General features: G+C 37.3%; 1 protein-coding gene across 2 annotated transcripts in view; it reads left to right on the forward strand.

Moving 5' to 3' along the window:
* CEP192 (centrosomal protein 192) overlaps nt 1-12,146 on the forward strand; it is a 64,392-nt gene that overhangs the window by 20,986 nt on the left and 31,260 nt on the right. For both annotated transcript variants that reach the window (XM_061448856.1, XM_061448857.1), the window contains exons 17-27: nt 1,374-2,259; nt 3,602-3,750; nt 4,457-4,687; nt 6,182-6,307; nt 7,126-7,269; nt 7,512-7,575; nt 8,230-8,369; nt 8,486-8,578; nt 9,284-9,399; nt 11,217-11,393; nt 11,873-11,963. In XM_061448856.1, coding sequence (XP_061304840.1) covers nt 1,374-2,259; nt 3,602-3,750; nt 4,457-4,687; nt 6,182-6,307; nt 7,126-7,269; nt 7,512-7,575; nt 8,230-8,369; nt 8,486-8,578; nt 9,284-9,399; nt 11,217-11,393; nt 11,873-11,963 — 2,217 coding nt within the window. The remainder of the gene's footprint in view (nt 1-1,373; nt 2,260-3,601; nt 3,751-4,456; nt 4,688-6,181; nt 6,308-7,125; nt 7,270-7,511; nt 7,576-8,229; nt 8,370-8,485; nt 8,579-9,283; nt 9,400-11,216; nt 11,394-11,872; nt 11,964-12,146) is intronic.

A 12,146-nucleotide genomic window follows, 5' to 3' on the forward strand; every position in this document is an offset into this window, starting at 1 on the left:
CTTTTCAGAACTGGTGGTTAGTGAAAGCTTAGTGAAGCCTTCTCTTCTGTCTAAAGGAAGCACCAATAGTAATGTTCCTTCATGCTGAAAGCATCAGGAAGAAGGAAGCATGTGTCTGGCCTATAGCCCATTTTGTTCCAGGTCTGGTTGCACAGGGAATTATCTTTTTCATCCTGATGTTTCCAGTGGGAATTGCAGTCCAGTAGGAAGGAACCCAAGGGCCAATTTAAGTGGGTATTTGCTCGTAGTCTTTGCTGGTGTAGCATCAGCTCTTGGGTCTGTTTCATGTTTGAAATGCATATGGTTCTAGGTTCCTGTCATCTCATGCAAATGGATTACTCTAGATGCAGTAATAAAACTGTCTGCATACTAGTTTGCCCCTCTGTCTTGAAAAGATGTTACTGTTTGAGTAGTCTTTATTCCCTAGGATAGTTCAACAAGATGATCCTCAAGTACTTTGCCAAAGTTTTACATTTGTATTATGAGTACGCTGGTTAAGTCCCACTTAGAACACAACAGTATTAATTTATTCCTTTGGGTTAGTGATCTCTTATGCTGAGAGAGTCTGAGAGATCTTAATCTCATTTGTACTTGTTAAGAGCCACTTTCATATCTCTTGCCTAAAGCTTCTTATACATAAGACTGTTCATATTGGTGTTATGTTCAGATCTGAATAATTACTGTGGCACAGTCTGTTTAACCAGTAGTGCCCTCTCCTTTTAACACTTGGGTCAGGTTGTCAAAGGTGCATGATCTTCAAATTTTGTCATTTCTTGTTTGGTTGATTTGAGCTGGTGAGCCACCTTACCTCAAGCAGCACCCTAAATGCTTTTTTTAAAGGATTGTAACTTGCAGCTTACTTTCCTACAACAATCCAAACAGCTACTTTTAATGCTGGGGATATTACATGGTATGGATTCTCTCTTTGGTCAGCTGTCCTGACTGTGTCCTCTCATTACCTCTTGCCACTGCCAGCCTACTCTCTGAAGTGGCAGAGTGAGAAATGGAGAAGGCCTGGACACCGTGCAAGTGCTGCTCAGTGATCGCTAAACCACTGGTGTGTTAGCAGTTTTGTTTTATTCACAAATCTAGAAATACAGCACCACAGGGCCTGCTATGAAGAAAATAAACTCCACCCCAGCCAGACCCAGTATACCTAGCTAGAATGTGACTTTAGAGAGCAAGCAGGTTGAAGTTCCAGATTTTCTTTTTCAAGGTGAAGAGCCACAGATGTTACAAAAGCAGAACTTCAGACAAGACTTGACAAACTTGATTAATTATATTTGGTAGCAGTACAGATATTAAGGTCTGTCATCTTTAATGTACCCTATTTGCTTTTCTAAACTTCCTAATACTGCATATTTGTTTACTAGGGTGAAAATGCTGGTGAACTGAGCACAACAATAATTCGGGCGAGTCCAACTCTTTCACAGGAGCAGACAAATGAAAATCTAGAAGAGCATGTGTGTCAAAGAAATAGAAAAGAAGCACTGCTTAGCACTGACCAGGAGTCAGAAGAAAATGAAATTGCAGGTCTTCAGAGAAAACTTGATGATGTACTGGGTCAAGAAGTGTCCAAAGAAGGTTTTCCCAAGAATGGAAAGCAGCTTGCATCTATTCCTTCAAATGTAGCAGCAAATCATAAAGAGCTAGACCATGTTAAATCAGCTTTACCAAGTAAATTCTGTGTCTTTCAGCCACTTTCTGTTAATCTTGATGCACAAGAAGTGTGGCCCGATCAAACAAGCAGAGCACAGAGACAAGGATTACCGTCCTTGAGTACATTACCCATATATCCTGGATTAAGCACTTATATGCCACTCGGTCAAAACTCAGCTGGTGAGCAACATGTTCCAATTTCAAGCTTTAAACCCCATGTCACTACTTCTGGGAGTCAATCTTCTGTTCCCACATTGCTTACAGGACATTCTCTTGCAGCAACACCATTTGCGCAACACCACCTGGGAAATGTACCATCTACTGGAAATACAGTTTTGTCTCAGTTTCATGGCTGCAGCTCTGGAGGTTTTGGCCTTCCAGCAGGGCTTCCTTGTTCTGCTATCCCAGCAGGACCTGTTGAGAATCCAGTTATGGTAGGAATCCCTTTAGGTCCAAATATTGGTCCTGGCTCTCTTGGCGCAGCTTCACTTTGTAATCCACACCCTACTTCCTGGAACAAGGATATCTTAAATCTAAACTCATGTACTGGACAACCTCTTGGAACTGGTAGAAATGAATGGGAGTTGACAAAGTCGCCTGGTAAGTGTTTTTTAGGGTGTGTTTAAAATACGGCTGTAGGCAAGAATGGAGATAGTGATTATGCTAATATTATAGTAAATAAAATCAAAATGACTACCAAGTGTAACCACAATTATCTTTTATGCAAACCTTGTTATTTAAAAAAAGTATCACTAATTTTCCTTATTTAATGATGTTTAATTCAGGGTCTAATCTTATAGGCCCTCTAGTGGTTTTAAAAACAAATTTTCATAATCTGAAAGAATTTCAGCATTCTTCAGCATTCAGTGGTTTTGTGTTTATTTAAAGGAACTCTTTTATATAGATGATCTTAAGGTCCTTTCCATCCCTAATGATTCTATGATTCTAAAAAGAGAGATCCTAGCTGCAGCTCATGCTAGGCAAGACAAGTAGTGCTCTAGAAATTCAGTTGTATTTTATCTGGAAAGTAGATGGCATTTCAGTCTCCAGCATAATTTGGTGTTAGGGGTCAGTTAAGCCAAACCATAGGAGGAAAGTGGAGGGCTTAAGATGTTCTTTGGTTTTGAAGGGGAAAGATTAGTTGCCGAGTGCCTTCTGTACTTTCTGGTATTTCTCTGTCTTAGCTCTTAACCTAAGCAATGCAAATGAGTGTTTTGTTTTAAAGACTTCATTAAACCTGTGGTTTTTTTGTTTTGTTTTTTTTTTCCCCTGGCAAATTCTTGCAGACAAAATGTCAAATTTATCTGAAAGAATTGACTATTTCAGAAATATTAAAACCAGAAATTTAGTAAAATATTTGAAGCAGAATTTTTCTTTGGTGATAACTGTTGAATACCACACTTCAGCAAACATCTACTGTAAAAGTACTTGGTATTTCCTATAGCAAAAAATGCCTCAACACCTTTTTAGGCAACAGTTATACTCTGATAAAAAAAGATTTTCCTCTTTGGTCAGTGTAAATGCTCCAGAGTGCTCCATAGTTGTTATAGTATTTATATTCACATTTCCCTGAGTTGGACTAGTACTGATTAAATTGTGAACACTGAGAATTTTATATAAGGTGTGTGTATATATATATAAATATATATATATATATTTGTATGCCCACTTTGTGGGTTAGTGTCTGCATGGGATGTGATATTTCTGTGTTTTTGCTCACAACATTAGAGCTCCAAGCAAGATGCAATTTAGAAACAATTGATTGAAATTCTGAGTATCAGGCTTATGGAAAACATTCTTATGAATACTGTAGGAGTCAAACGTTGCCTTGCCATAATGAAGCATTCCATAAATCAGTTTATAAATTTGACATGGTGGTGGTCTTGAGTGCTGACTTGCTTCTGAATACTTGGAACTAATAAAAGCGTATTTTCTTCCAAAGGACATGTGAAAGTACCAGAAGAATTGAAGTTCCCTAATGCTTGTTGCGTGGGAATTGCATCACAGACGGCTCTTAACATTTATAATCCAACTGAACGGTGGTTGCAGGTCAGCATTGGAATACTCAGTGTTTCAGTTAATGGGGAAAAGGTAAGAGAAATTTTTTAATAAAGCTATAGGAATAATGCTATAATCTTACCATTGTCCTGGCTTCAGCTGGGATAGACTTAATTTTCTTCCTAGTAGCTGGCACAGTGCTTTGTTTTGGCTTTAGTCTGAGAATAATGCTGATAACACATGGATGTCACTTGCAGTCTGTCTCTCCTGCTTGAAGATTATCTACTAGTATGTTCACAACAGAAACTTGGAGAAATCTGCACTAGGGTTTACTGGTGACCTCCATCTGCTGACCTTCCCATTACTCCTCCACCATTCCTCTTCCTTCCATCTTTGTTGGCAGAAAGCACCAAGTACAATTGGCTTTGTTAATTTAGTTGGTTTGTTTGTTTATTTTGGTGCTGCTCTTTCTCAAAAAAATCATTGGTTTATGTATGAATTAATTTTCAACTATAATAAATACTATAATACCAGTGTTAATCTTTCATTAGATGCTGGAAAGAAACCCTAGCTGAGTTACCTTTCAGGCTGACTTATCTAAAGCTTTAACTTAAAAGAAAATACCTACGGGTGAGTGAGATGCCAGTGGGACACGAACATGAAGGTGCAGTAATTGATATTGAGCAAAAAGGTATATGAAATGTCTGTGCTGAGCAGCGGTGCCAGATAAATGTGGTATTTTGAAAGAAGCTATCCTCTGGCAAGAGACATTTTGTAAATGACAGATTTTGTTTTTCAGATGGACCGTGTGAAATATCAGTGTCTGGTTTTCAAGAATAAAACCATCGTAGGACCCTATTCTACCAACGATGTGAAAATACTTTTCTTACCTTGTCATTCGGGCATCTTTCAGTGTATTCTCAATGTTTCATCTTGGCCAGTTTCTGCAGATGCAGAGACAATTGTTCAGGCAGAAGCTTTGGCAAGTAGGGTGGTTCTGACAGCAGTTGCAGAAAATCCTCATTTAGAAGTGAGTTTCTGCTTAATGTGGGGGTTTGTGTGTGTGTGTTTGTTTTTGTGTTGGTTTTTGTTGTGCTTTTATTTATTTTATGAATACTTCAGTGACACTGGAAAAGAATAGGAGTGCAAGGTTGTTCCTTAAAGGGTCCTGGAATTTCAGCATGGGAGGGACTATAGGAAAATGTTTATGAGAAGCTTATAACTATCTGGGAAGTTTTAGTTATGGGAAAGCATCTAGCTGGAAATGAAAGATTCTGTCTGAAAAGAATAAATTACTTTTCCATTATTAAAAGAATAGATGAGATCTTAAACATCTAATGCTTTCTAATCTGCTATGTTGGGCATTAAAATGTAACAATCCCCATTTATTTCCAGTTTTAAGGATTTCTTTATTCTTTACATCAAGTAGTCTTTGTCTTGGTTTGTTATTATTGGCCACTTACAATCCTAGAGAATATTTTCTTAGTTTGGACTAATTGGAAATTAAAAGTAAGTGGATGTATAAAATGCCTTGCCTTGCATCTTATGAAGGACTACCAGATGGGAGACAGTGTGATGTAAAGAATTAAACCAGGCTTTATGTAGTCCTAAATTCAAGAGTATTGACAGGCAGAAATGGGTTTGGTGCTTTTGGAGGTGCCTGAAGAAATTACACGATAGTCTGTGGTGTCACTGATGAAAGTAAAATTTTCAGTCATTAACCTCAGCTAACTTATTTTAATTTTTTTTTCTTGAAATTTTATACTTTAATGACTTTCTGCTTTAAAGTAGTCTGTTAATTTGCTTTGGACTAAGTAGATGCTGTAAAGTAATGATATTCTAGTTGAATGCACATGAATGGATGCAATTTTTAATGCTTCTTCCATAAATTTTAATTTAATTCTAATGCTTTTTTCATACGTATTTTGGCAAAATCCATCATTCTTCATGTTCTTCATGATGTAGTTCATTCAAGCTTGCTTCATATTTAAATTAAATTAAACCTCTAAAGCTCTATCTCTGCATGTTTTAGCATATTCCTGAGATGAGAAAAAGTACCAAATAAAAGCTGTATTTTGCTGCACATCATGACACTCAAGTGTTCCTATGCTAGCAAAAATTAACTACTGCTTAGTTAAAATGTTATTGTAGCAAGTTAAAAGTGAAGAAAATAACTAAAACTGACATTTCATGTTTGCTATCAAGAATCATAGTTTACATTTATTTCTGTTTTAAATTAGCCAAAATAATTTGATTGTGTACTCGATTTTAGTGGATAAATATTGTACTAAAACTGGCTTAATTGATTGAGGCAAAATATGTGGGAGATGCCAGATTGCATTCAACACCTTTTGATATCAAAGTAAACATGATTCTGGGATTCTGTCTACCCCTGGTAGAAGGTGTGTATTGTATGTTGGTAGAACATTAAGAGGATGGAATCCTTACTTTCCTGGTGCTTTTGTATAGTAGTGTATTTTGGAAGTTTTCCTTCCTTATAAGTTCTACTTTGCCTTAAAACCAGGTGGAAACAGGAAAAAAAGATTATCTGGATTTTGGTGACTTGAATTCTGGCAGTTGGAAGGCTCTTCCACTAAAACTTATCAACAAAACCCATGCTTTTGTGCCAATTAGGCTCATTATTAATGCCGTAAGTACATAATCTTCCTATACCTGGAAGTTAACTTCTTGTGATACTCAGTTTTTAGTACCAGAACACTTTGTTATATGTCATTAAGAAACATAGTCTGGACACTATATGTAAGATTCCTAAGAAAGCTTTGATTAGTCATGAAATGAATTGTTTTGTAGTGTGGTAATTTGATTCTGCTATATATGGGAATGGTTCTGGATAGGTGTGGTGTTTTGGGGTTTTTGGCTTTTTTTTTTTTCTTTTACGGCTTAGCCATGCACTGCTGCTTTTGTGTTGCCTGATTTGATAGGATAGGGCAGTAGATAGCACAAGGATCGTGTTGCCTAAACCTTCCCTCTGAGAAGTTGGAGATGTAGTCTGCTGTTCAAGCAGAACAGCTGGCTGTTCAAACAAGCAATCAAACTTGCTTCCTGTTAAGTTTAACATATTCTCTCTTCTTCTGCAGGAGCAAGAGCAGGAGTCTTAACTCTCTGCTTTGTCTCCCACTAGATAGTAATAGCCTGTATTATAGGCTACAGTATGTTCCTCCATTTCTGTGGCAGTGCAGATTTCAGGTGTTTGGCTAGGCTGGCTGTTGTTTTGTGCCATGGGAAGAGCTGGTCTGGTTTCCTTATGTGGGGGGACAAAGAAAAGACTGGCCTTATGTTAAGATGTATCAGGTTGTCTTGGTGACTAGTGAGAGTTGGTCTTGAATAGATTGTTTTTTCCAAATGACTTAGATTGCTCAAAGTTTGCCTTGCGTTTCTTGGCTTTGTCAGCATTATTGTTAGTGACAAGAAGAGGTTTAATGTTCTAATACTTTGTTTCTTCGACAGAATGCAGTAGCTTGGCGTTGCTTCACATTTTCCAAGGAACCAATTAAACCTTTGAATGACAAATTACTCCAAATGGATACTGTTTCTCAGATAGCAGCTCCATCAGTTGTAAATCATGTGATACATGCAAGCTACGATGGGCAAGTGAGTAGTGTGTAATTGGCTGGTTCTTCCTGTTACTTGCTCTCTGAAGTGATGGTTCTGAGTATCTGAGTTCATAGTAATGATTTTGGGGAGTCCACTTATTTGAGCAGTATAGGTTTGTTGCTGTATAGGTTTGGGTTTGCTTTTTCTGTTTTTTTTTTTTAGTTGTTATTTTTTTTTTCCTCCTTCTCTTCAGTAATTTTCTCCCTCCCTTAAGACGAGTCAACCAAATTCTTTTTCAGGATCCTGAAGCTTTAACAGTTTGGGTTCTGTTCCATGCACCTAAGAAACAAATTTCTTGTTCAGGTATAGTAATTTAATTTTCTTTTCAACTGAAACAAATACGAATTTTAATGCATGTATGTGTTTAGAATAGCAGCAACAGGCTGCAGACTTGAAATTAAATGGTCCATCTTTGGTTTGTGTGTCCTAATATTTTGGGTATTGCATTCAGTTTTAGGAACTGACAGAGGCAGAATAGTTATATGTCTTAATCTGTTAGATGTTAACAGGGGTATTTGTACTTCAGTGTCAAACTGTACAAAATGGTTATCTATTGCAGGATGTGTGGAATTTGCTTTACTACTTTTGCTGAGGGAGTTAAATCATCACTTAAGAAAATGTATTGGTTGCCAAATAAATAATTTGAAGAAACCTCTTGACTTTTTCTGTCTTCCTAAATAGTAAATAGTACATATGTCAACTAGTTTGGCTAGATTTCATGTTGTTTTGTTTTCTTTATGGGTGGCTTCAGCCACATTTGACAGAAAGATTAAACTCTTAAATAAGATCTTGTGAGACTTTATTTTAAAGTAAAAAAAGCTAATTGCCAGGGTAATGGGAGAGCTGCTGTCAATATGTTAAGGTTGGACAGTAGCTGAAGTGAGACACACAGCCATAGAAATGGCCTTTGCTGCTAGCAGACTTGCTTGCTTTTGTTACTCATGGAATTCTTCCTAGATTCCTTGGGTCCAGCAGATGAGTTCTTGGCAAAAGTGGATGTGGAAGTGGATAGTCCAGGACCCAGCAGTGTGATCAAAAGTATTCCTCTTCGAGCAAGAGCTGGAATAGCAAGGATACATGCTCCAAAGGACTTACAGGTTTGCATGTGTTAACAATGCATGTTTCAATAATGGTTTACCTTTCCTAGTCCACTTCTATTGTAAGGTTTGGTTTTATTATATATGTGCATATACATGCATGCTACTTTTTCCAGATAATACGCCTGTCTACTAGTATGGGTTCAACAGCCAAACAGCAGCTGCCATTGAAGAATGCTGGAAACATTGATGTATATTTGAAAATTAAGGTAGGTTGTCTTGTTTCTTTTGAAATCATGAGTTTTGTGCCATTACTGTTGTATTGAAACTAGCACTGAGCCTTGGGATCCTAGCTCAACTGTATGGTTTGACAAGGGGTTACAAGTTTACATAAAGAGAATGAAAAATAGCAAAGAGATTATCTCACATTATTGGAAAAAGCATATGGGAGTTTTGTTGCTTAGCTTCAGTTACATTTGTTTTATCAACATACTTTTATGATTTTTAACAAACAGATTTTATCAAGTGTATGTCAAATATGTAAAAGTAGTGAATCCTGTGCTGCATAGGAGATACTCATTACCTAGTTGAGTAAAACTCATTTAGATAAAAACTGGATACTATCTGATACCGATAACGGTTAGTACCACTGTAGAGAGAAGTGATGTTACTTCACTAGTGGTGTACCATTGCTGTGTTGTACTTGACTTTTGAATTCTTTAAATCTCTCTCTTCGTGGTCCCTTCAATGTTTTATACACAGTTGCTGTTGGAGGTATTTGTATCTGAGTGTCCAACTTTAGAAGAGTTTTACTACTGCAGGGCTATGGGAAAGTTCTGAAGGTGCCAGGTGTATTTGAATTGTCTGACTGCATGTAAACCAGATACACAACCAAATTGTGCTGCATGTTGGAGAAATGTTTACTCCCTTAAAATAAGTAACCAACGCTCCCTTTTCCCCTTGCCCACTTCCAGACATCAGATCAGGACAACTGCTTTGCTGTTGAACCTCGAGATCTTTTCCTCCTTCCTGGAGAAGAACGAGAAGTGACTGTCTGCTTTGTTCCAAAAAATGTAACGACTACAGAAAGGTAACATAAGTGATTTTATGCTGCCTATGTTAAACAGAGCTACTTTTGACCTTAATGTCATGAACAAATTGAAAGTTTTCAGTGCTGTTCCTGAGAGTCCTCATTCATTACAAGGTGGATTTCTGTGAGGGTTCACCTGTTCCATGGGTTACCTGCCTCTTTTGCTATACACAGTTTAATGAGTACCTAATATTTCCCACCACAGATCAACAGATGTCATGAGACTGTAAATAAATGGAGTAAGATCCTGAAGCTTTTCATATGGTACTTGTGTCTAAAGTACATCAAAATTTTAAAATACTTATCTTCAGCAGCTCCTTCAGTTGCTTCCCTCTTACTCACTCCACTGAGGCAAGGGAAATGTTACTTCCATTTTGCATGTGAAAAAGCTCAAGCACAGATCAGGGGCAAGAGTATTCATTAATTTTGGCTGCTGTAATCAAATGGAAGTTCAACTTTAAATCCTGAAAATTGTACACAATCCTGAAAATATGTACGCAATATATACAATGTGTACACAATATGTACACAAAAATGTACATACTCCTTTTGCAGATTAAGTGTTCATATTTTTGCACATTAGCACCTGTCAAACTTCATTCTGCAAAATGGGCTTAATTCATTCAAGTGACCATTCTGATGTTTTTGGCCATGGCAGGGGTCTGACTTACTTCACCAGAGCAGCTTTTCCTCTTTTGTTACATGTTCCTGTTTCTGCTGTAATAGAGCAAGAATGGACAAAGAAATATGTCTAAAATATATTCAGCTTCACTATCTAGCTTAGCTAGGCTTACCCAGTGCATGAAATTAAACATCTGTGCTAATGACAGTATGAACCTAATGGATAGCCATGCAAAGCAATCAGTCTTTGCTTTTTCTATGACCTTTTGCATAACTGCTTTGCTTTACAGGCTCAGGGTACTCAGTAGGGTTGGAATCTTTGCAGTCCACTTACAAGTGCTGCCAAAAGACTAATAAGCTTAGTAGCACCAGCTACTGAGAAAGAAAAAAATGACTGCTACTGCTGAACCCAGGACACTAAAGCAGGAACAAAAGTTTATGTTCCCTACAGATGGGATGTAGGGCTCTGTCAGTAGGCACCATAGGAATTCAGTGACAGAGTGGAGATTCCCGAGTTTCGTTCCTGGCTCTAAGCGGGCCTGTAGCATAGCATTAGCCTATTCTTTAAAACCTTGATTTCTTTCCTGCCCTATACCTTTTTTCTCTCTTGTTTCTATTTCTGTTGTTTGGTTTTGTTGTTTTTTTAGTTTGTTTCTTTTACCTCTTATTTCAATTTTCAAACTTCAGTGCAGTTTTGCAGGTGTTTCAAAATACATCTCTTTAATCTACACAGAGACTTTCCAAAATCAGTCTGTCAAAATAATCAGGAGTTAGCATGGGCAGAAAAAAAATTTGCCTAGCTGTAGTCTCTGAAAAACTTTTTGAACCATTTCCAGGTGAAATACTTGAGAAGATTATTTGTTGCATGCATATTTACAGCCCAAAGGATTTAAATTTTGCTATGCCCAGTGGTGTTAAAGGCCAGGCTGGGTGGAGCTTTGAGGAACCTGGTCTAGTGGAAGGTGTCCCTTCCCATGGCAGCGGGGTTGGAACTGGATGATCTTTAAGATTCCTTCTAACCCCAACTGTTCTATGATTCTATGCCTAAAGATGGCCTTTCTCATAAAGCTAAAAAAAGGTATTTGTATTTCCTTGTTAAGGTAGGTTAACAAGGCCTATGTATATTTTTTTTTCTCTCTAGTTGTGTTTTCGTCAGATAATCTCATTCTGTGATTTCAATTTGTTTATTTTTAAAGTTCTTTGCAAATCCTTGTGCTGCCATCTGGACCTCAGTATGAAGTGGAGCTAAAAGGTGAGGTGGTGACTGTGGAAAACAGACCTGTGTCAACAGCTGCTGGCTACCCAGACATCCCACCCATTCTATCCAACAAGCAGTTTATTGCCTGGGGAGGAGTAACAGTTGGAGCATCAGTGTAAGTATAAGCTGGGAGGTGTTTATATAGAATATCATGTTAAGTATTTTATATTGCAATTTCTGAAACTTCATGTTGATAATGCATAGGTAATAAACTAAGCTGTTTAATGACTCAAGTGAGAGAAGCAATACCTCACAATTTTTTTTTTTTGTGCAAGAAATCTTTGGAAACAAACTGTGATCTTGTTTGAGCTTTTTGTATTCTTCAGGACTCTTTATCATTGATGCTGTAAGATTAGTGTGTTATGTAAGTAGAAATATAGTGGGAAGTATTTTCCAAGTAAGTTGATGGAAAACTTCTGTTGGCTCTTTTGATACCTATCTCTAGCTAACATAATCTGTTGTTCCAAGAGGTGATTTTATTTTTTCTTGAAATGACTTTAAAATGAATGTCCCATTTCAGGACATTTCCATGAATAAATGGATGAAGTTAATTCATATTTGCTGCAAAATATAACTAAACTTCCTATTTTTCAGGCAGCAGAAGTTAACTCTAAGAAATGACTCTCCATCTGTGACTCAGCATTTAAGACTGTTGATAAGAGGGCAGGATCAAGACTGCTTTCAGGTAACTCTCATGAAAATTTGTCTTTAGTATTTATGACAATTATCAGGATATGTTTATAATAAAAATTTCTTTGTCCTGAAGTGCTGTTCCTTTATAAATGTCAGTGACTAACAGGCTGTGTGAGTATGTGCCTTGAGACTGCCAGGATGAACATGGTAACAGAGCTTAAGCTACACTGGCAAC

The sequence above is a fragment of the Pezoporus flaviventris genome, unplaced genomic scaffold, assembly GCF_033815535.1.
Source record: "Pezoporus flaviventris isolate CSIRO_AGI_PZ_B2104156 unplaced genomic scaffold, CSIRO_AGI_Pfla_v1 ptg000007l, whole genome shotgun sequence".
NCBI lineage: Eukaryota > Metazoa > Chordata > Aves > Psittaciformes > Psittacidae > Pezoporus > Pezoporus flaviventris.